Source organism: Alternaria incomplexa (genome assembly GCF_024043165.1).
Source record: "Alternaria incomplexa strain BMP 0042 chromosome Unknown scaffold_12, whole genome shotgun sequence".
NCBI lineage: Eukaryota > Fungi > Ascomycota > Dothideomycetes > Pleosporales > Pleosporaceae > Alternaria > Alternaria incomplexa.
In genome coordinates, this window is record NW_026249861.1 from 1325575 (window position 1) to 1347767 (window position 22193).

Sequence of the window (22193 nt, forward strand, 5' to 3'; positions counted from 1 at the left end):
AGCGACCTGCAGAACTTCTGGGTTTGCACTTTTTTGACGCACGGGCCACGCCCACCTCCGCTCCAAACTCCGCAAACGCCTCGAAGATTGATGGCGGCCATCATCGACATCGTCGCATCGCTCGCTACAACGGCAGGGTCCAGCTAAACCGCCGCCATGAAACCCACGGCCTCTCTCCAGAAGATGCTGCGGCGCCTGCCGCTTTCACCCAAACAAGCCGGCAAGGAATACTACAAGGGAAACCGCGTGGGATCCATGGGCACAATCAACCGATACGGAAACTTCACACCCGACTGGAGCAAGATACGGACATATGTGTACCCACTTCATGGCACACATAACATTGAGGTGCGTACAATGATTTGTTTGGCTTGCGACAGCTGGGAAGACATTGTAGAGATCTCATACTAACATCTGCATAGTTGACACCCTTTGTAGACTCCAGTCTAGAAAAGGTGCGAGGACTCGACGTCGGCAAGGCGGAGAACTACGAAAAGCGATTCACCGGCGAAGATTACCTGAGGGCGTGGAAATTGGCTGGTGGACACGATCTCGTGGAGACAGGGAGTGAAGCGGTAGCCTCAGGCAGGAACATACCGACACCATTCGAGGAGAGACCTGCAACGAAGTCATGAAGACGGCTGAGAAGGGACAAGAGCGATTGCGATATCTCGGATTCAATCCTGAGAGGGAAATGATACGAGGAAGCGTTGGAACACAACACGATGCTATGGGGAAGACCGAGTGCATGCGCAACATAGCGACAAACACAGACGTAGCGGAGCGCTTCGCATAACGTTGCTACAGCGCCGTGTATGAAAACTTCGAGGAAGCATAGCGTACGTAAAGCCAGGCGGCTATGATGTTGTATATATTGTACATTACTTGGGTATCATATGCTCCCATCTGACCATAACACTTACGCATCGCATCATATCGTCACAACCCTCTTTACCCCCTCTTCAGCCCTCCCTCCTTACACCAAAGAAATAATTCCCCCAATCTTGACTCCCCGCCACCTCCTTCCACCCCAACCCCGGCACATACACAACACCCATACACTTAACATTGCCCCAACCAGGCTGCTTTGCAAACCAACTCCTCAACTCCTCTTCGTTGACGTATTTACTCCACTCATGCGTCCCCTTGGGCACAATACCCAAAACATCCTCTGCAACCACATTCGTAACAACCCAGCTCGTCCACGTCCGCGCAATCGTGCTCATTATCAACCAGCCACCCGGCTTCACATGCGGGAGGACGTGTTCGAGGAACGGACCTGGGGCATTTACGTGCTCGATTACTTCGAACAGCGTAACGATGTCGAAGGCTTCTGTGTCTGATTTCGGACGCGGTAGATCTTCGATAGAAGTATTTAGGTATGTAAGTTTACCCGGCGAGGTAAGTGTAGGATCGCGCCTCTTGTGCGCTTCGGCGATGGAGAGGACTTGTGGTGTGGGATCGATTGCTGTGACGGAGGTGGTGGTGGGTAGGCGCGCGGCTGATTCGGCGAAGATACCGCCGCCGCAGCCAATGTCTAGATATCGCAGTTTCTCAGACGGGTTTGGTGGGGACGTCGAAGAGCGGCATGAAGTTATGAAGTCGTGGCGGAGCGGGTTCATGAGGTGGAGGAGGCGGGAGGGGCCGTGGGGGTCCCACCATGATGATGCGAGCGCGTTGAAGTGCGATACTTCGGTTGGGTCGACGGTGGAGGTGGTGTTGGGTGTTGGGTTATGGTGTTTGGGGGCGGTGGTGGTTATGCATCGCGAGCTTGGTGGAGGTATTCGGAATGGGGATTGCTTGGACGCTGTTCGACATGATGAGGTTTGTGGTAATCCTCTCTGTATTGAGCGCACTGCTCTGGCTGTGAGTTGTGGCTTCATAACGGCAATTGAAGCTTGTTCGTGCCTGCGAGACGCGGTGCACGTTGATGTCACCAAAACTGTAGATCTGCGGCCTCGGCCGTCATGATTTCTTAGTCATCCCTTATCGATAAAGTAAACCAACAACCCATCATGTTCATGCTTCATTTCATCTTCAATATTATCCAACGAGGGCTTGGTATTCTTTCCTCAATACTAAGAGCTTGACGATAGGTCCAAGCCTACCACTTTGTAACTTTATACAGGGCACATTTTCTGCTCACACAGCCAGGCGCACTTTACCTTCTAATCATCGATCGTCACCGTCGTCGGAGATGAATATGACGTACATGATGCAATAATTGGTAACGGCAAAACGAATTCCTGAATGACGAAAATTTGTCAAACAACGTCAGCATGTAGAGCTAAAGGTCATTCGCTGATGCACATGTGTGTCGCGCTTACCCGGCAGACTTCGCCTGGATGAGCTCTTGTCAAGTCTAACCTATCTGGGACGAAAGGCGCATCTGTATACAGCAGGTGTACTTAAAGTCGCGCCATCACGACTTCAAACTTAATCACCAACACCCTCTTCTCACTTGTAACTCTCCTCAAGAGTACTATTCTATTCGAAGCATCCAACATGTCTCATGGAAAATGGACACCCGAGAACTTTGGCTGGATTGCCGTCCCAAGGAATCGCTCCAACGTCCCGTCTGCTGAGGATGTTAAAGAGATGAACAATGATTCCTACTCAGACCCCATGGACGCCTGGCCTGTAACCGATGTGACCGACAAAGCGCGCAAGTATGCACAGGAGCATCTAAGCAAGGAGACCTACAATCACAGCATGAGGGTATTCTGCTACGGTACGTATTCTCCGAAACCAATGCTCCCATCATCACGGTTATGGTAGCAATTTTGCATCTTTCACAACCGCTAACACTGTATGACAGGTATCTACATCATCCAACATTACTTCCCGGAATACCATTCAAGTGCCTTCTTCGAAACCTGGGCACTGACCTGCCTGTTCCACGACATCGGCACGACCGACGGAAACATGTCGAACACGCACATGTCCTTCGAGTTCCAAGGCGGTCTCCTCGCTTTGACAAAGTTGCAGGAGTTCGGCGCTCCCCAAATCCAAGCTGAGAGCGTTGCAGAGGCCATCATCCGCCACCAGGATCCCGGTGAGACAGGCACGGTCAGTGCAATGGTGCAGATGATTCAGATTGCTACTGAGTTCGGTAAGCCATATTCCTGCTGTTGTTGATTTGTGTATTCAATTGATTGACATTACTCAGATAACATGGGACTACAACCACATCTCATAGGCCGGGAGGTTATCGAATCGGTGACGGCGCAGCTGCCTCGAATGGGGTGGTCGGAATGTTTCTCGAGCACCATTCTGAAAGAGATCAGATTGAAGCCTTGGTGCCATACTACGGCATTGGAGAACTTTGCCGAGTCTGTGGCAGGCAATGAGCTTATGAGGCCTTTTGAGTGAGCGGGGCGTGAATGAGGGCAAGGCATTAAGATGATGAGAAACGATGATATGTATAAGAAGACATGAGATTGTAGAGCTACAGCACCATACAGAATTCGAACAAGCCCTTCCAAGCTCATTGCTTGCGGATAAGAGACTCTGGTACCCGCCAACTCCCAACCCAAAACCCCCTGCATTATGGCGCTTAAAGTGCTGAGAGCCCCTGGATTTCGACCCTCACCTCGGATCGTTGGTATCAGTCACCGAATAAGTGACGCACCGATACGTGTATTCCCAGCGCGAAACTTGTATTCGATGAAAACGCATCTCAACCCGAAAACAACTTTTCATAGAGATGTCAGAACGCACGTCTAACAAGTCATCCTACCAAGAGCGCATTCACCAGAGCGGCGTCATTCTTACGGGAACCCAACACACGTCTCTCGAGACACCCCAAGAAACAGCGGTGCTGGACGCCGCATCTATGATGGCAGCCAACTCATGCTGATCAATTTCCCTTGCGTACTCTGCTGCCGTCTGACCGCGGATATCACGATACGATGTGTCTACGCCGTGTCTCAGCAGAACTTCCAGCTGATCTTTCTTGATCCAATGAACGGCGTGACACAACGGTGAACCCCATCTCTCTGTGCGATAGTTGATGTCTGCGCTTTGTTCAATCAGTAGTTCTAGAGTCTCTGTGCCTCTAGACCAGGTGTGATCACTGATGGCGGCAAACATCGCTAAAGGGTCCATATCAGCCCCATGAGACAATAGTATCTTAGCCGGAGAGGGATCAGAGAGCTTGACCGCCGCAATTAGCGGAGTGGAGCGCTCGGCACTGAAGCCAGGTTTTTGTTTGGCCTCTGCGTTTGGGTTGGCGTCATGTGCGAGTAGCCAACGGAGTAGCGTTTCATTCTCAACGGCTGCCCTGATTCCAGATGAGTGAAGGGGCTAGAGATGTGGCAAAACATACACTCACTCAAGTGCCGTGGGACCATATTCCGTGGAATTAACGTTCCAACCGTTTTCGACCATCAACTGAAGCAAGGCAGGATTCCCTCGATCGATAGCTGCGTAGAAAGACTCTTCCGTCATCTTAGCACCCCATCTGACAAGACCATTAATTGTTTCCATAGATGCTTCCGACATGGCAGATATGAGGCATCTATCCAACTCTTCTTGGTCAAGAGGTGGATGTTGCGATAATTCGTTATTCAATCTGGACAAGTCGTCGGATCGGATGATCTCTAGTAGATGGTTAGACAATGGTGGCCACATATTTCGCGAATGGTCTCGTGATAGCACAGCTGCGTCTACAGTGATGTTGGTCGGTATGATGATGAACTGCATGAAATCAGAGGCGTGGTTGCATCTCCATGTATGTCAGCAAGTGGTACCTAGGTATTGCGGCGTAGCAGCGCTTCGCGTGACGTCGCTTCCAGGGTTACTTACAAAGGTGCGTCATGCGTCCAACAACAACTGTAAGCTTCCCCAGATATCCCCAATAGATTCGATCCCCGGCTAGCAATATATCACACTGGGGCCAACTCAATACCAGATATTCCAATTGCCGTACACCATCGAAATATCTTTGCATCCTAGCGCATGCATGTGGTCATCTAAATCTCCTGCCTAGCCTCCGCTTCCTCTAAGATTTTGACTAACTCCGGCTGCTTTTTGGCCTTCGCAAACATCGCGGGCGTGTCCTCACTCGACCTAGACCCTCTCCTAGGATCAGCCCCTTTCTCCAACAGGTACACCAACTTTTCCTCTGCGCCCCACTTGACAGCATGGTGGAGTGGAGTCGCCCAAAGCCTCGCCACATAGTTTATATCGGCACCACACTCTACCAAAGCGATCGTAGTAGCCATACCGTTTGCTTGGCCCCTAACTCCAATAGCGTGGAAAAGTGCCAATGGATCCATCTCAGCCCCGTAAGCTAGTAGCAATTTGAGAGGCGCATCATCATCAAACTCTGCTGCGGCAGCGAGTGGTGTGCAAGGCTGTAGACAGGACGCGCCTCGCCTCACAGATTTGGTGTTAGGATTAGCGCCGTGGTCCAAAAACCAACGCAGTAAACGTTCATTGTCCAGAACGAGCCTGAAATTGATTAGCCATGGCCAGACTGAAGCTATATAGTTCACTCACTGCACGGCGGGTAACTCGAACTCCGTAGAATCGACGTCCCAGCCGTAGTTAATGAGTTTCTGGAACACGGCGGTTTCTTTCCTTTCAGAAGCTTCGAGGAAGGCTAAGAATGAGAGTGTGGCTCCATGTTTGAGTAGTGTATCGATCATCTCTAGGGAGCCACTGGGCATGACTAGTAAGAGACACTCTTGTAAGATTTCGTAGCTGGGTGGACGATGTCGTTCTAGCCATGCTCGTACACCATCGACATCGTCAGAACTAAGGGCGTTTTGTATGACCGCAGGTGGACTTTTCATTTTGTGGTCAAGAACAGTAGTCTCATGACCGCATCCAAATTGATATCTGCCAGTGTTCTCTCAACTCCAGAGATGTGAGTCATCATCAATTCAACCACGCCGTACGCCTGCATACCCGTCCTGCTTTCACTAGGCTGCCACCTTGGCAAACCCTTCCGTGTTCAGCTTCCCGCCTCACTGAACCTATGTAAGACTGCCGCGCGTGAACATCTTTGTTCCTCTTTCCTTAACCCCAACCCAACATGTCAACATACCCCCATTCAGACCCTCTATCCCTCGAATTCGTGTCCTTAATTCGGTCGAACGATGTCCCTGGCCTCCACGCCAAATTCTCCAAGCGCGGCCGTCCTAAGAGAGATACGCGAGCCATCACAGAAGAAGACAAAGTTTACTGTCTCCAAGTAGCCATGCCGGAGGCTTCTCTGGAGGTCATTGACACGCTGATCGGGTACGGAGCATATTTAAATTGGAAGTCTTTTAGAGATGCGCTTGCGAGGGGAGATGGGGAGACAGAACTACTAGATTTGATGCTAGAGAGAGGATGGACGTTGGGCGGACTATGGTATGGAACGAGTCTAGTCGAGTAGGTGTATTCCTGGAAATGTTGCAGCGCGCTTTCGTTGCTTGATGCCGTTGCTGAGAGCCCTTTCTCTCATTCTCTTCATCTCTTCTTTATCAATATCTGCGCTTACAATATATACCGGGCAAGACGCTAGGTTCACTACGACTTTCATGCAGAGACAATTAGCTCTTCTCTACCAAGCTTGGTACTCGAAAATCGAAGACTTACGCTGACAGACACACAGATCAGCTGTCCGGCACGAAAACACTCTCCGCTGGCTTCTCGCCCATGGCGCAAACCCAAACACAACGTCAAATCCCAGACTGGTAGGTTCCTGCGCCGATCGCACAACTCCCTTAGCAAGAGCTGCTGAATCTGGACGAGTAAACGCCATGGAGATCCTGCTCGACCATGGTGCAACGCTAGATCCCAACGCCATGCAGCGCGCGATCAAAGGGCAAAAGACAGATATGGCAGCCCTGAGGTTCCTCATCGCGAGAGGCATGGATGTAGATCGAAGTAACCTCAAGAGAAGCACGCTTCTAAACCAAGCAGTGTATCACAGAAACGTGGAAGCGGTGAAGGTCTTGTTGGAGGCAGGTGCTAATCCCAACATCGTGACATCCGGATCCACGGCTGCGGACTATGCACGGAAAATAGGCCGGGTGGCTGCAGCAGAGGTTCTGGAGGCGGCAATGCCGAGGAGGAGTAGAAGACTTAGAGGAGTGAAACCACTTGCGCAATGCTGAGAGGGCTGTACAGTAGAAGAAACACGTGGGCTGGACGGCTGTCATATGTAGGCAGTAGTGATAAAGTACTTCATTGAATACAACACTATAAAGGAAGCTGGTTGTGTCACCGTAGCACCATCCAATGATCGACCCTACGACTTGCACACGAACAGTGTATTCCACAGCCGTTAAACCATTTTCGTCGTTTCGCCATTTCGAACGCCGATATGCCCACCCTTCCAAGTATCATGATATCGTTGCAAGGTTGCTTAGTGCATGCTCAACGAGTGACTGGCCGTGCCAACATGAGAAAATAAATGGACCCAAAAGAAGCCAAACATGTACGCCTTAACCGTCATCCCATGCAGGTTGTGCGCCATATTTATCCGAGAAGTTTGTCCTTGGGTAGACGCTTGAGGGCTGCCTCGACGTCCTTGTGATCAACGACCACGCCGCTCTCAGAACAACGGGCTTTGGCGCGGAGCTCTGAGCAGAGATTGTCGATGTCGATCGTGCCATCTTTGAAGTCTGGGCGACTTGAGAGCTTGTCCCTGTGCGGTGTTAGCGTACCAGTTCTCAGGTGATTATAGGGTTGTACTGACCATATCTTGTGGCAGTTGAGCAGCGAGTTGACATCCTCGCCGGGGACTACCTCGTCCTCGCCATCTTGTATGCGCTCAATTTCTTCAAGCGGGTTCGTCTTCTGCACAGCAGGTGTGTCGCCGAAGTGGAAGGGGCTACCGTAACCAGTGTTGAGGAAAGCATCATTGAAGAAGCCACCAGTAAAGTCGCCGTCACCCACAATCGCATTCTGGGTATCGCGGTACTCTCCAAAGAGGGTCGGGTCGAATTGGCCGCCGTTTTGGTTCGCGAAGTAATCGATGCCATTGACGGCAGGTGTGGGGGATTTGGCGGCTAAGACTGCAGGAGAAGGTTTGTCGTCAGATTGGGACATCGCACGAGGCATGGGATTACGAGGGTTGCCGCAGGCCATGTTGAGCTTTTCGCAGAAGAGAACCTCACCTTCGGAGTTTCCATGACACACATAACCGTCCTTGATCGTGTCCAACTGCTGATTGGGCGAGGTATGACTTGGCTCTGGTGATGTCCCGCAGGAGGAGTCTTGGTTGGTAGGCGATGTGGATGAGTTGGACGGTGAGTCTGAATGGCTTGACGAGCTACTATTGAACTGGAAGACACGCGATTGCGAACGAGTGGAGTTCTCCGTGTTACTGCGGGAGGGTTCGTTGTTCGTTTTGTTATTGTTGTCGAATCCGAAAAAGCCGTTGAGACTGCCGGAGCGCTGCGCACTACCTGGGCCCATGGCGCCAGGGGAATCTGTGAGCGAGCCGTTGGCCCTGCTGGTGGGGCTAAGGGCGCGTCCGGTGCTGTTTTGGCGACCAGATGCATTCGACGAAACCGACGTGTTCTTGTTCTTTGCTAATGGACCGTTATCTAGTAGCTGAGCACCAGGAAGTCCGCCGAAACGTGGAAACTCGAAGGAGAAGTTGTTGTTATTGCTATTGTTGTTCAGCATAGAGCTGAAGCCTCCAGCAAGAGCAGGAGTACGAGACACTCCGGTGCTGTTGAGCGAGAGTCGTTTTCGGTATTCGCGCAGTTCCGTTTGCAACCGTTGCACCTGTGCCCGGAGGAGACCGTTCTCGTGATTCGTGGCATCGGAAGCCTTCTCCAGTTCTTGTACTTTGGTCTCGAGGTCCTTCAGGTGCTTTTCTTTGCGTTCTCGGAAAGCTCGTTGGGCCGCGCGATTTTGGGCTTTCCGCTTCTATGGCTGCTGTCAGTTGGGCCAACGTGAGCATGCTCCATGAAACCTACAGTCGTGGGCTCCGAAGTCAATGGTTTGCGACCTGGCTTCTTGGCTTGCTTGTCTTCACCTTCCCTGCGCTTGCCGCCGCCCTCGTCATCGTCATCGTCGCCGTCATCCGGACTCTTCCGCTTTTCGCTCGAATCGCCGGGAGTATCTCCAGGTAATGAGCCAATCATGTCGCCGTCTGCGTTGTCGAAATCGAAGCCATTGTCGCCATCCAGGTAGTCGACAAAGGGACTCTCTTCCATACTTCCGCCGTTGAAGGCGTTCGCGGGAGTCTGTTGTTGAGGCGACGTGAAGTATGCGGGATCGAGGCTGTCAAGGGGATACTGGAATTGGGAGTTGTTAATGGACTGCTTGTTGTTGGAGCCGCTGTCAAGGCCAGCGGAGAAGAGGTCGTTAGGGTTCTGGTTATTCGAGGCCAGGGCCGCGAGGAGGAGATCCTGCTGCGTCGCATCCAGGTAGAAGGGCGCGCCATTCTGGAAATCGTTGGTAGTTCCGGCCATTGCAACTACAATCGCGAGGTAGAGGGTGGTTGGTGTTGTGTATAGCTCCGAGGAGAGCTTGCGGGTTGCTTACCGCAGCTGCGCAGCGTAGCGGAAGTTCGGAGGGGCTGGCTATCGGTCAACCACGTGCGATAACCGTTTTCGCCACCCGTACACCGCAAAATGTGGAGGAGCGGGCGCGTTGGGCTTCTGAGAGGTGGTATGAATGACGCAAGATGTTTGGGGTTGATTTGGGTAGCTCGTTCAGCGGGCGGAGGCGGGCCAGTAAGCCGACGAAGGTTTCGCGGGTATGGGAGGGCTTGTGCAGAGGGCAGAGCGCTCTGTGAGTGTAGCGCACTTGACAACGGCCGCAGAGGGGTATGCGATGTCTTTTGTCAAGAAATGGGCAGTTTGAGCGAAAGGTGGTCAGATGGTGAAGGAGCAATGGTGCAAGAAGTCAATTCGCAGCCTCACAGCCTGGAAGCCAGATCCAATGCGGCACCTGGGTACCCTAGCTGGTTGGTTCGGGCGACTTTTCGGAGCAACGCCGTTAAGCCTGTCAAAAAGCGGCCGACAACAGGTGAACGGATGATCAGCGTCAGTGATAGGTTGGTGCCGAGTGTGTGACTGTTCTCGCAGAGGCACGGCGTCAGAGAAGGGCGCAGCAGACGGCAGGCTCAGCATGCGCTTCCTGGTCTGATTGATAAGCACAAAGCTTGGTGGGGTAGGGGAGAACGCCATCGAAGACCACCACACCGGACGCAGATCACCGCGTCCGGTGCCTGGTCCTGCAGCAGGTGTGAGTCTCGCCAGATTCTCGAGTGCTGTCTGCTGGAAGGAGACTGGCTGGTTATAACAGAATTGGGGTTCTCGCTGCCACTACACTCATTGGCGTCATGCGTCATGCTGAATAAGAGCTGCCAGTGCGTCTCTCGCAGTCTACTTCCGAAGACGGCGCTTTTCTGGAAAGAAGAATACTAATCATCTCGCTGCGTACTTGCGAGGTCCCTGCGACTCGGCCATAGTTGATCATGGATACTATCTGTCATAAACGTCGGTGAAGCAGCGTAGACTGGTGCCAAGCATGAAGATGCGGCAGGAACTATCAAATGCAGAAGTGATGGCTGCATCTGCAGACGTTAGGTGACGTGAGCAGTGAGTTTGGGTGACGGTGGTGACGGCCCCAGTGCCATTCGACCTTCACGCACGCTTGTCTCACTTATAGGGCTGAAGCGCGGAGAAAAAAAGGGTCTAGGCTGTGTGGGGCGGCGCCAAGCCCAGCGGCTGCCTGCCGGGCGTCACTGCTCGTCGCGACTTCCTTACTTGTACGCGACTGTGATTAATCCAACCCACCACAACATCGCAACCACAAGTCAACCAGCGACTGCAACATGGCGGACAACACCAAGCAGATCAAGAGCGCCATCAGCGCCAAGAAGCAGGCAATCGCCGTAGAAGAGCAAGGACGTGCAGAATGGGCAGGCCAGGTGAGCTGCGCACCACGGAGCTATCGCATTGACCCAACTGACATTGTATAGCTTCCGGAGATGGAGACGTTGATCGCGACGGTCGGAGAGACTGAAGAAACAGGAGCCATGCGTGCGGAAATCGTGGGTCGTGTCGCCGAGCACGACACCAAACTCGAGGTCCTGCGATCCGAACTCGCCGCTCTCGAGGCCCAGCTTCCTGAGGACGCCGCTGAACCTGCCGGTCCCAAGTTCGATATTGAGAAGCACCCAGTCCTGCGCAAGACCATGGAGAAGCAAGAGCCCGAGAAGGCCATCGTATTGAACATTGGCGACATCTGCGAGGCGCAGTGGACTGACAGGTCCTGGTACAAAGCCAAGATCCAGAGTAAACTCGGCGCCGCCTCAGCCCCCAAGTACCTTGTTCGCTTCATCGAGTACGACGACACCCTGACCGTCGATGGCTCCGCCATACGCCCTCTGCCGAACAAGCGCAAGCGCGACGCCGAGCCTGCGTTCGCCGCAACCCCGTCTGCGCCCGTTGTCTCGAGTGCCCACGTCATCTCCGGAGCTGCTAGCATGAACCCGAGTGCGCAGGCTGCCAAGAGCGCCGGAGCTGCCCAGGACGGAGAAGAGCGGAAGGCTAGTCGCATCGCCAACAAGGGCATCCTCAAGAAGAGGCAGTCAAACTGGGCCGACTTCCAGAACAAAGGCAAGAAGAAGGGCGTTGTCAAGAAGGAGTCCATGTTCCGTACCAGTACCGAGGCTGGCAGTCGAGGTGAGTAAATCTAGCAATCTTCCCGTGTCTCATCGCTAACCCTCACAGTCGGCTTCACGGGCTCTGGCAAGGGCATGACCGAAACCCACAAGCGTCAGCGTTACGACCACAAGGCCGACGCCGACCAGGACGAGGAGTACTCTGGCGACCGCAAAGGCTTCTAGATCGTCCAAGGCGAGGTCGACGAATACTCCGTGGTACGTACAAGTGTGATCGAGAACATTTGATACTCTGAATCCCTTGCTTACGTTGCCCTCGGGCCAACTTCAGACATAGATATACCTCAGCTACATGGAGTGATCCACTGTTGATCGAGAAGCGAAGCTTTGGCTTTGTATTAGAGGATGGAGCTAACCTGATGCAGGAGTTCGCACTCGGTTCGACTTCTCACGACTACTCGATTGAGCTCACACGAAGACCACGACATTTGCATCTTTCGGTATGACTCTTCGGTACACACTCTCGTCTGTTGAGCCAACTCACTAAGCACGACGACTCGATAGGCGTTCGATACCCAATCCATCTGACATCACTGGTCACCGCATCACGTATGGCTAGGACCAGTTACATTGTCAGGTAAGATACATGCACTTTTACTTTCTCCTTTCGTGCGTGCGTACATGAGCCACTACTCTTGTGCGTACCATCATCTGCGGCCAGGTCTTTTACGTAGTCGGTCGGACAAGTAGCGTTTGGGGATTGTTCATAGGAATCAAACATTCAAATTCAAGATCACATGCCACCGTGCCATATTCATGAACAATAAGTGTAGACTCGTATTGTACGCGAAGGACGTTGAGTTGCCGAGCACCTTCCAAGGCGGTGGTCGCGGCTTTGTTCCCGGATGCCCCGCGGTCCCACCAGCACACATCCTCGCGTCTTCTAGCTCCGGCCTCACCCCACGCCTCGACGGTCCAACTACCGCGACGCGTCCGTCAACCACGAAGCGCAAGGCATGTCGGGACTGCTCCCTAGAGCTCCTGGACTGCAACACGCGACTTCAGCATGGAGGCGGATTGGGACGAGGTAGGTAGCCGACGGCATGCCAATCACGCCTACCGTACTGACCACTGCGCAGCTAGCCATCGCTCAATTGCCGCCCCCAGGACCACACCTGCCCGCTGTGCCTATATCGACATTCGCTTTTGACACCACACAAGAACTGCTATGGACAGGAAACAACCATGTGAGTACGTTCACACGCGGCCCGTGCCAGGTGCCGTGCGACTGACATCTTCGCAGGGGCGTGTCACGTCTTTCTACGGCCCTCACCTCGAACGCTATACCTCGTACCGCGGACATGCGCCTCCCGATGGCCCCGTCAAGCAATTCCTCTTCACCGAGAAGGGGATTCTCTCCATCTCTAAACAAAGTGTCCACTATTCCCACCGCCGCGGACTCACACAATGGCACCTGACGTATGTTGGCCGCGGAAGGGGAAACAGTGCACAAGGGCAGCGGCTGACCATCAGCGTATAGGAGCGCCGAGTTCAAGGATATGACATGCATGAACTTCACCTCCAAGGGCACGCGCGAGATCCTCGTCGCAGGATGCCAGGCGCAAATGTTCAAAGTAGACGTGGAGAAGGGCATCATCACACATACGGTATATCGCATGCCTTCATCAACTACCCCGAACTAACCAATGGAAGCTCCCTGCTGAAGCTCAATACACCATCATGAAGCGCGCTGGACAGTACCTTTGCGCCGCCACGAAGACCGGTAGCATCCACATCTTAGACTCAAATTCGCTTGCCGTCATCAAGGTGTTCGAAGGTCATACCGGTAGTATCAACGACATGGACGCAAAGGGCGATTTCCTCGCAACATGCGGATGGTCTCCACGACAGCAATATGCATATATGCTGGACCCATTCACCAATGTCTTCTCTTTGAAGACGCTCAAGCAGCTACCTCCCATCCCATTCCACACAGGTGCAGCCTATGTGCGCATGCATCCCCGTATGTCTACTACAGCTTTCATCGCCTCTCAGAACGGCCAGATGCAGGTCATCGATCTCATGAACCCCGACTCGGCCAACCTCCGGCAGCTGAACTTCTACGATTCGTTCCTCACTGGCTTTGAGATGGCACCTTCTGGCGAGGCTATTGCACTAGCAGACTCCAACTCGCACATACATCTTTGGGGCTCTCCGACCAAAGTACACTTCCCAGAATACAGCAACCCAACAGAGACTGCAGATCATAATGTTCCACCGCCCCCACAGATGGATTGGAGCCCTGACACGTAGGTCCCATCAATTGCCAATTTCTACGTTTTACTCACCTTTTCTAGGCCCCTGGGTACTGTTGGTATGCCATATTACAAGGAACAGCTGCTTTCGAGTTGGCCTAGTCATCTAGTTTTCGAAGTCGGTGCCCCTCCGCCCAAGATTGATAGCACGATACTCGGCAACATGACGCGCGCCGAGATTGGATTCTACGCCAAGAACCCCAATACTAAGCGCAGAAACCAAGCCGAAGCAACACGGCAGGTGGATAGAGTGAGCGAATCGCTGTCTGCCCCCAAGTTTCTAAGTGAGAAAGCTCGGGCATCGCAGTCCTTCACCGAGCCAGATGCCCGGATAACAGAGACTATGGAGACTTTGACCGACCTGCATCTCGACGATGTTACACGCAAAGATGTTCCAGCCATGTATGGAAACGTGGAGATCAAGTACAGCAAGTTCGGTGTTGATGACTTCGACTTTGCGTATGTCTTCCCAACAATATCATTTTCCCACGCACTGACACGGCATCAGCTACTACAACCAGACACCCTACTCTGGTCTAGAGACTCACATTACCAACTCTTACGCCAATTCACTTCTGCAACTCTTCCGATTTACGCCGCTGCTACGAAATCTTGCTCTGCAACACACTGCTTCGCCATGCCTTTTTGAGTCTTGCCTTCTTTGCGAACTGGGGTTTCTCATCGATATGCTCGAAAAGGCGGCTGGGCTCAACTGTCAAGCATCTAACTTCTTGAAGACCTTTAGTGGCCTTTCGAATGCAGTTTCACTGAATCTGCTTGAAGAATTTGCTCCCAACGTTGCACTTACCACTATGATCCAGAACCTCAACCGCTTTCTGTTAGACAAGGTTTCCGAAGAATTCCGACAAATGCTTCCAGGGCACACTGGGCCTTCAGCTATGGATCAAGTACTGGAAACCCAAGCAAAAGCGAGCATGAGATGTGCACAGTGCAATAACGAAACCATCCGTGGAGGCAAGAACTTCGTCAATGAGCTCGTATATCCTGCGAAGCAGGTGATGAGGAACACTAGAATAGCACGTCCGACCTTCTCACAGATCTTGAAAGCCAGCGTCGAGCGGCAAGATCAAACTCGGGGTTGGTGTACAAAGTGCAACCGTTACCAGCAGATGGTACAGCGGAAGACGATACAGTCAGTACCGGGAGTGCTGATGCTTAACGCTGCCATACAAAGTCATGAAGCCAAGTTGTTGTGGTCGACGCCCAATTGGCTTCCGCAAGAGATCGGGATCATAGTAGATCAAGGTCAATTCTACTGTTTCGAAGGCCAAGACCTGAAGCTACACCTGCAACGCGGAGTACATCAGATCATGGTTTATGAACTTGTTGGAGTTGTCGCGGATATCAACAGCGGCGAGCGTCAGAAGCCTCACCTGGTAGCGACCATCAACACCGCACCTTCGTCACGAGAAGAAGATTTAGAAGACAGATGGCATCTCTTTAACGACTTCCTAGTGAGACCAATCCCCAAAGAGGAGGCTCTGCGCTTCGATACAAGTTGGAAGCTTCCGTCTGTCCTGACCTTCCAGCTGAAGTCTGCCCGTAACAAGATCGACGACTCGTGGAAACAGAACCTTGACACTTCCATTCTGTACAGGTGGTGGTCGTCTAACCCGACGCCTCCCGAGGAGAAATTTAAGCTACTCCAACACTCATCAGAAGAGCCACGCCCTGGCTACCCAGTCGCTATCGATGCCGAGTTCATCCGCCTTCAAGCTGAAGAGATCGAAATGAAGGCTGATGGCACCCGCCAGACCATTCGTCCTGATCGTAAGGGCCTAGCTCGTGTCTCAGTATGTCGCGGCGAAGGAGAGCAGGCAGGCCTTCCTTTCATCGATGACTACATCGCTGTGACCGAACAAGTGGTCGACTACCTCACCGAATGGTCTGGTATATCTCCGGGCGACCTCAGCCGCGAAACCTCTCCACACGCGCCAGTATCCCTGAAACACGCCTACAAGAAGTTATGGCTGCTGCTCAATCTAGGATGTGTCTTCGTCGGCCATTCGCTTGCCAACGACTTCCGCACCATCAACATTCACGTCCCTAAGAACCAAGTCGTCGACACAAGCAACTTATGGTTTAAGCCAGACTTCAAGCGAAAACTGAACTTGAAGTTCCTGGCTTGGTGTGTACTGAAAGAGAGCATCCAAGAGGACACGCACGATTCGATCGAGGACGCGACAACCGCTCTGAAGCTGTGGAGAAAATGGCAGGAGTTTGATGATGCGGGCGTGCTGGAACAGATGTTGAATGACGTCTATGCCAAGGGCAGTTTGGTGGGATTCAAGGCGCCAGGTAGTGGGGGAAGAGCTGTTGGGAATGGTGGGCAGGGACATAGGGCTGTGAGTGGTAGCTATGGTGGGGATGTACCGGATCCATTGACCACGCCGAAGAAGGGAGGTAGCCAGTTTGGTAGTATGGGCTTCCGCAGTCCGCTCAGGCGCTGATATATGACTTTGCGTGTAGGTAGGAACGGAATGATACTATTGGAAAATTGAATATCACTCCACCAAAGTTTCCACACGCTTTGACTCGTAACTGGTAGATTTCCATTACAGACTATTGATCGTGCCCATAAATACTATACATCGCTATGCCTCACACCATCATACCCTTGGGTTTCCCCATGTCTACCATGCCCTCCATTTATAGAATCTCCCAAGTAATTTTCCTCGATTCTTGTTTCAACCGTCTTTGTAATGCCTTCGGGGCCCAGTATGGATTCTTCACTTGTATTCCGGGTATCCCCTACGGGAGCTTTGCTAACCCTTTTTGTTCCATTAAATGAGTAGAGCTCCATGTGTCCCCTTGAACGCGTGCGAGCCGTACGACTGAACATCTTAGAGTTCGGTCCACCGACCCCGTAGGACACTGGATATTGGCCGGATGAGTTGTGGGATGAGGAAGCGAATGCCTTGGTAAGAAGAGGTCGCAGCGCTGGGGCGGAAGCAGATATGATGGCTGCGTTCACTTCGATTTGCGAGAGCAAGAGGATCTGTTGCAGCGTTAGTATCGTTACGAGCCGTCAAGGTCTCGACTGGTTCGGTACTTACGAATACATCATCATAAGGTGGATCATCCGTTACAGCGTACACATAGAGAGCGTACAGCCGAACGATAGAGGCAATCACCGCTACGCCACCGACCATGAACACACCGAGGAGCGCAAATCGCTTGGTCCGTTGAAGTTTCAGCTGCCCAAAAGCTCGCATGGGCATGACAAGGATAAAAATATCGGTGAGGATGTTCACCGAAGCCATCGAGAAATATGTCTTGGCAAGATCGTTACATCCTTTCGGAAAGGTTGGGGACCAGGCTCTCCATGGCTCTTTTCCGCACTCGAAGGCCTGGGGAAGTCAGTGGTAGACTCAGGGAGGTGTGTGTGGCAGCTCAGCGTATGACTTACATTGACAAATGTGACAACGATTGTCTGAACAGCAACAAAGGCGGCTACACCGTACACAGTATAGCGGAACTTGGTTTGGGTGAAGATTCGGTGGTAGAGGGCCAAAATGCTAGCTTTGACGAAGAACAATGCCCATGGGTACACAAGCTGATACGCATACCTGAAGCAGAGTCAGTCGTGAGCTTTTTGTTTGAACAGCAGGTGTCTTACCAGTGCTTGAATGTGGGGATCAATATGATCGAAGCATCCAAATCGGCGTTGTGTCGACTTTCTCTTCCATTAGTGGTCATATGCTGTGTAGACACGGATGTACATACCCAGTTCCCCAGCTAACAAGGAAACCATTCTGTATACCCAGCGAAACTGAAACCAGCCACGCAGCTACCATAAACTTGTCATCGAGTCCTATGTGCCGTGTGAAAGTGAAGCGACAGTAAAGCCTGAGAAAAGATGAGCAAATGGTCAATGAGTGTACATATCAAGAGTTGAGAGATCTTACCTAAGTGCTACTGCTATTGTCGCGAAGAAGATTAAAAATCCAGTCGTGATCACGAACATTGGCTGCCGCGAGCCATTGTCCCAAGTGATACCATAGCCACCGTCTGCCATGTTGATGGTATGCACTCACATCAGAACGATCTGACATAACGGGCACGAACCATGGCTATGAATGCTACCAACTTCTCCTTGAACATGCCCAGCCGTGTCGCAAGAGGACATCACCCAACAGCTTCATCTTGCAAATCCTTCTGTTATTACATGCCGCATTTCCAAGAGGACTGAATGAACTCCTTCCTCAGCGGCTAATAGCTCCGAGTTATCATTGGATAAAAGAAGCGGCTGGATTCCGACAGAGTGCGAAGGATTTGCGAGTTCGGTGCGACTGTCCTCGTTCGGTCATGGTGGATGTTGGTGATGCGGCTCTTCGCTCCAAACAGTCTAGCTCCCCTCGGCTATCTGCGAGGCGGAACTGGACTCACCCGCGCGCTCTCCCCGTTCCCCAGCCGAGAGCCGGTACGCAGGAGAGCAGCGCGAATGAAGACGAAGGGTCCTGGGACGAAGGAACGCTCCGTTGTCACCGAGACCAGGGCTCTGCAGCAGCTCCGAGCCGTGCCTTCTATTCCCAGCATCTAATCCCGTTCGCCACCATTGACCCTATTTTTTCCCGTCAATCGCCAACAAGAACACCTGGACATGTTGGAGTCCTTCCAATCAATGCGATCGTTAAACACACGACTCAGACGTTGATTGTGCCGCAGCGCGGAGGCGGGCCAAACCGACCCGGGGGTTCACCCGTCCCTAGCCCACATACCTCATCGCAACAACTTTGCTGCTTGAGCAAAGACACGCGTTGGGGAGCAAAACACCGATAGAAACAATACGTCTCCTGTCAGCTGCTTTGTTCCAAACTCGAAGAATCCCATGTTACCGCCAACACGACAGGACCGAAAGGATGAGGGAAGAAAACACGCATCCATCTTAGCTATCTCGGTAACGACCTCTTGGCTATGCAAGGTAAATCCTACAGGAATATCCAGACCGGCCCACCGGCCACAATCATCCGAAATTGTTGTATTCTTCAATGCTTCGGCAAACACAGAACGTGCGTTTCCGCTTTAAACTGGTCTGGCCATGCCATCACATCTAGGTAGTAGACCGTGGGCGCGCATGGGTGAATTCAAAGGAAGAACGTCAATAAGGGCTTCCCGTGTAGAGCGCCTCCGAACCAATTGGCTCCGGTTAAGCGCCACATGGGAGGAATACGAGCCGTCCAAGCTCTCGGTAGCTTACATTTCACAGAACATGCACTAGCCACGCTACGTCTTCCGCTCGGGACATTTCCTTAGGCTCAAGGGACGCTGAAAAGCCATGGGGATTTACAACAAGAGCATCCCATGCAAAGACGAGCTTGAACAGTTGTAGCCTGCAATGGCATACGTACAGCAAGGTATTTGGTTAACTCGATGGCTACGCAGATCTCTGCGCCGCACACTAACGCATGTAACATTTGATTAGCAGGTACACATCCAACTTTTCCTTGCATGCGGCGCGGCTGCATGTCTCCTGAATCGCCATGCATACAGGAATTTTCCAGGTCCCGGACATCGCCCCAAATCCCACAGCGTAGGGTCCAACGTCCCGTTTCTATTCCCAATGCTCACGTCCGTTCGCCACTCACTGCCCTTTGCTCTAATTTTGATAGCGATCATGCCTCTCGATGGGTCTTGCACGGGTAAAATCCGTGTGATAAGGCCTACAATGAGCCGCACATAAAGCTTGACGCCCACCATCTTTACAAGTCTTCAGGGACCTCAAGACTCCGCCTTCGAACAATCTGAAACACATAGCTGCGCATTTCAACTTCAACCGCAAATATGGTCAAGATCAATGTCCTCATCTCTTCGCTCTGCCTCGCTTCGTCGGCAGTAGCAGCGGCTCTTCCTGCACCTGCGGCCAAGACTTGCAAGAACCCCATCAAGCGCTACGAATGGTAAGTTTAACCCATCAGAAACTCTTCTGAAACTATACTGACCACCTGCCTATTAGGAAGCAGCTGTCAATCCCACAGAAAAAGGCATACATCGACGCGGTATTGTGCTTAGCGTCAAAGCCAGCCATCTCCGGCATCGAGGGCGCTATCAACCGTTTCGACGACTTCCAAGCCGTCCACAGCAGCCAAACACCCGACATCCACTGGGTCGGTCACTTTACACTTTGGCACCGCTACTTCGTCGCGACCTACGAGAAGGCTCTGCGGGAAGAATGCGGCTTCACCGGCGGCCAACCCTACTGGGACTGGTCTGCGGATGCGGAGCCTCAAAACCCCACATCGACACGCATCTTCGACTCTGAGATCTGGCAGCCAGATACCGGCTTCGGCGGTAACGGCGTCAAGGTCGACCCCACACCCGAGACGAACCCCTTTGGTGTTGAAGGTGGAACAGGTGGTGGATGCGTCACCAACGGACCTTTCACACCCGACAAGTTCATGGTCAACTTCCCGGAACCTCACTGCCTGAAGCGCGATTTCGTCCCTACCCTCATCAACGTCTGGGCCGACCAAAAGCTCGTCGATAAGGTCATGGCTTCGAAGGACTACACTGGCTTTGCCCGTGCAGTCGAGGGCGAGGCTACCTTTGCGGTACCTAACATCCACGGCAGTGGTCACTTCGGTGTTGGCGGTGCATTGGGACAGGCTGGTGATGCGAACAACAGCCCCGGTGAACCAGTGTTCTACCTCCACCACGGCAACATCGACCACATCTTCTCCATGTGGCAGCAGAAGGACTTGAAGAACCGCCTTCACCAGGTAGGTGGCCCGATCATTCCTTTCGACTACAGTGGCAAGAACGTTACTCTGGACTTTGAGGTTGGTCTGGGTAAGTTGGCGCCGACTGTCAAGTTGAGGGATCTTTTGGATACTCAGGGTAAACTCCTTTGCTACACTTACTAGCGTTACTAGTTGATTAGAACACTTCGTGTGCATACTTAATAAATAATACATCACCCAATTAATGATTTATTGTCTTAAGATTGTCTAGGAGAAGTACCAACAAAATGAACACTACCAGCAGCGCCGCTTACACAAGTACGAATTTATCTGCACTCGCCTCATCCCAGTTTACTTCCTCGCCGCGCATAGCGCCTTCAAAGTAGCACTGGCCCATCAAGCGATAATAACCGTTAGTAAGACGACGGAGCACAAGAGGCACTTTCGAACCGTGGACGATGCACATCAAGTCGCCCTCGCAGACCGAACGATGTGCAAGCCCAAGTCTCCAGTCGCGCATTACGATAATCTGTCGGCCCCAAGCTACGCGAGCATGATCGCGAAGTCTGGTCGCTCGTTTCCCTAGATCATCAGCGTTCTTGGACCGACCCATTGTGACAACATCGCGCTCCTTTGGAGCGTTTTCAGTCGCCAAGTACGTTGAAACTAGCTCGTCTATATCAGAAGCTGGTAGACCTTCGCTGCAGTGCTCTCTTAGCTTCTGGTTTAGTGTGAAGGAACCGTCGGCTAGGATAACTTTCAGCAAACGCTCCATTGACGGGGCAGTCGTCTTCTGTCGCCACATCTGTCTCAACAGATAGTGTAGATATGGCAAGTTGAGGTAAGAGCAAACGTCCCATCCATGACGGTTCGTGAGCGGCTCAGCAAGGCCTTTTGTAAACGCAAGCGTGTGCGCCACCTCACCAATAATCTTTCCCGTAACCACCAGATGCGATGCGTCAAGGTCCTTCACCGTCTTCACCTCATGCCGTCTCCCAGCAGAAGCATCAAAGTAAATCCAACTCCTCGGAAAAACCAACGGTTCCGCCTCGGCCGTCCTCGACCAATCTGGCACCCAAGACGCCAGAACTGGCCACCGACTCGCTTCTTCGTCTTTCCGGTGCAGCAGTCCGAATAGGTTCAAACTGGCTGTAGCTTCGATGATGGATTTGGTGGCTACGCAAGGTACGACGTCCCATTCCATGTCGTAGTCCGGCAGAATCTTAACCCGCCGATCTCGCTGCAATCCTAAGAAAGCGAAGATAATATCATGTCGACTCGACGTCCTGGATCTCGGCGCTAAGACAGAAAGTGAGTGGTAGAAACACGTCGACTCGTTGGGGCTAGGACCGCGCTGATACCGCGCCTGCATCCGCAATCGCATAATCTCGTTCAGCACCAAATACCCCGGTAGCTGGCGTAAGTTGACATAATCCCTCCGTGTGAGATACCGTTCCGCACTACGAAAGTGGACTACAACGGCCCATAAATCTTCTATGGAGAACGTGAATGCGCCGAGGAAGCAGGAAGCGAGGGTGGGTAAGACTGCTTCTTGGACTACCCAAGCTCGGGTAAACCATGGTAGGGCTAGGA

General features: G+C 52.4%; 7 protein-coding genes across 7 annotated transcripts; 5 read left to right on the top strand and 2 right to left on the bottom strand.

The window, feature by feature from the left end:
• Window positions 1–156: 156 nt before the first annotated feature.
• J4E90_008314 (uncharacterized protein) lies at window positions 157–635 on the top strand (the record flags this gene model as incomplete). Its single annotated transcript, XM_051437843.1, has 2 exons — window positions 157–348; window positions 423–635. The coding sequence occupies 2 exons, from the start codon at window positions 157–159 to the stop codon at window positions 633–635; spliced, it is 405 nt and encodes a 134-aa protein (XP_051288654.1).
• A 327-nt stretch (window positions 636–962) lies between these two features.
• On the bottom strand, window positions 963–1622 carry J4E90_008315 (uncharacterized protein; the record flags this gene model as incomplete). Its single annotated transcript, XM_051437844.1, has 1 exon — window positions 963–1622. The coding sequence occupies one exon, from the start codon at window positions 1620–1622 to the stop codon at window positions 963–965; it is 660 nt and encodes a 219-aa protein (XP_051288655.1).
• Window positions 1623–2505: 883 nt separating this feature from the next.
• Window positions 2506–3138, top strand: J4E90_008316 (uncharacterized protein; the record flags this gene model as incomplete). Its single annotated transcript, XM_051437845.1, has 2 exons — window positions 2506–2731; window positions 2819–3138. The coding sequence occupies 2 exons, from the start codon at window positions 2506–2508 to the stop codon at window positions 3136–3138; spliced, it is 546 nt and encodes a 181-aa protein (XP_051288656.1).
• A 4335-nt stretch (window positions 3139–7473) lies between these two features.
• J4E90_008317 (uncharacterized protein) lies at window positions 7474–9164 on the bottom strand (the record flags this gene model as incomplete). Its single annotated transcript, XM_051437846.1, has 3 exons — window positions 7474–7642; window positions 7694–8874; window positions 8925–9164. The coding sequence occupies 3 exons, from the start codon at window positions 9162–9164 to the stop codon at window positions 7474–7476; spliced, it is 1590 nt and encodes a 529-aa protein (XP_051288657.1).
• A 1628-nt stretch (window positions 9165–10792) lies between these two features.
• J4E90_008318 (uncharacterized protein) lies at window positions 10793–11653 on the top strand (the record flags this gene model as incomplete). The annotated part of the gene is made up of 2 exons (XM_051437847.1): window positions 10793–10888; window positions 10940–11653. The coding sequence occupies 2 exons, from the start codon at window positions 10793–10795 to the stop codon at window positions 11651–11653; spliced, it is 810 nt and encodes a 269-aa protein (XP_051288658.1).
• Window positions 11654–13209: 1556 nt separating this feature from the next.
• Window positions 13210–16370, top strand: PAN2 (poly(A)-specific ribonuclease; the record flags this gene model as incomplete). The annotated part of the gene is made up of 4 exons (XM_051437848.1): window positions 13210–13218; window positions 13298–13893; window positions 13942–14358; window positions 14408–16370. The coding sequence occupies 4 exons, from the start codon at window positions 13210–13212 to the stop codon at window positions 16368–16370; spliced, it is 2985 nt and encodes a 994-aa protein (XP_051288659.1).
• A 3334-nt stretch (window positions 16371–19704) lies between these two features.
• Window positions 19705–20783, top strand: J4E90_008320 (uncharacterized protein; the record flags this gene model as incomplete). Its single annotated transcript, XM_051437849.1, has 2 exons — window positions 19705–19820; window positions 19877–20783. 2 exons carry the CDS (start codon window positions 19705–19707, stop codon window positions 20781–20783), a joined length of 1023 nt encoding a protein of 340 aa, XP_051288660.1.
• Between the last annotated feature and the right edge of the window lie 1410 nt (window positions 20784–22193).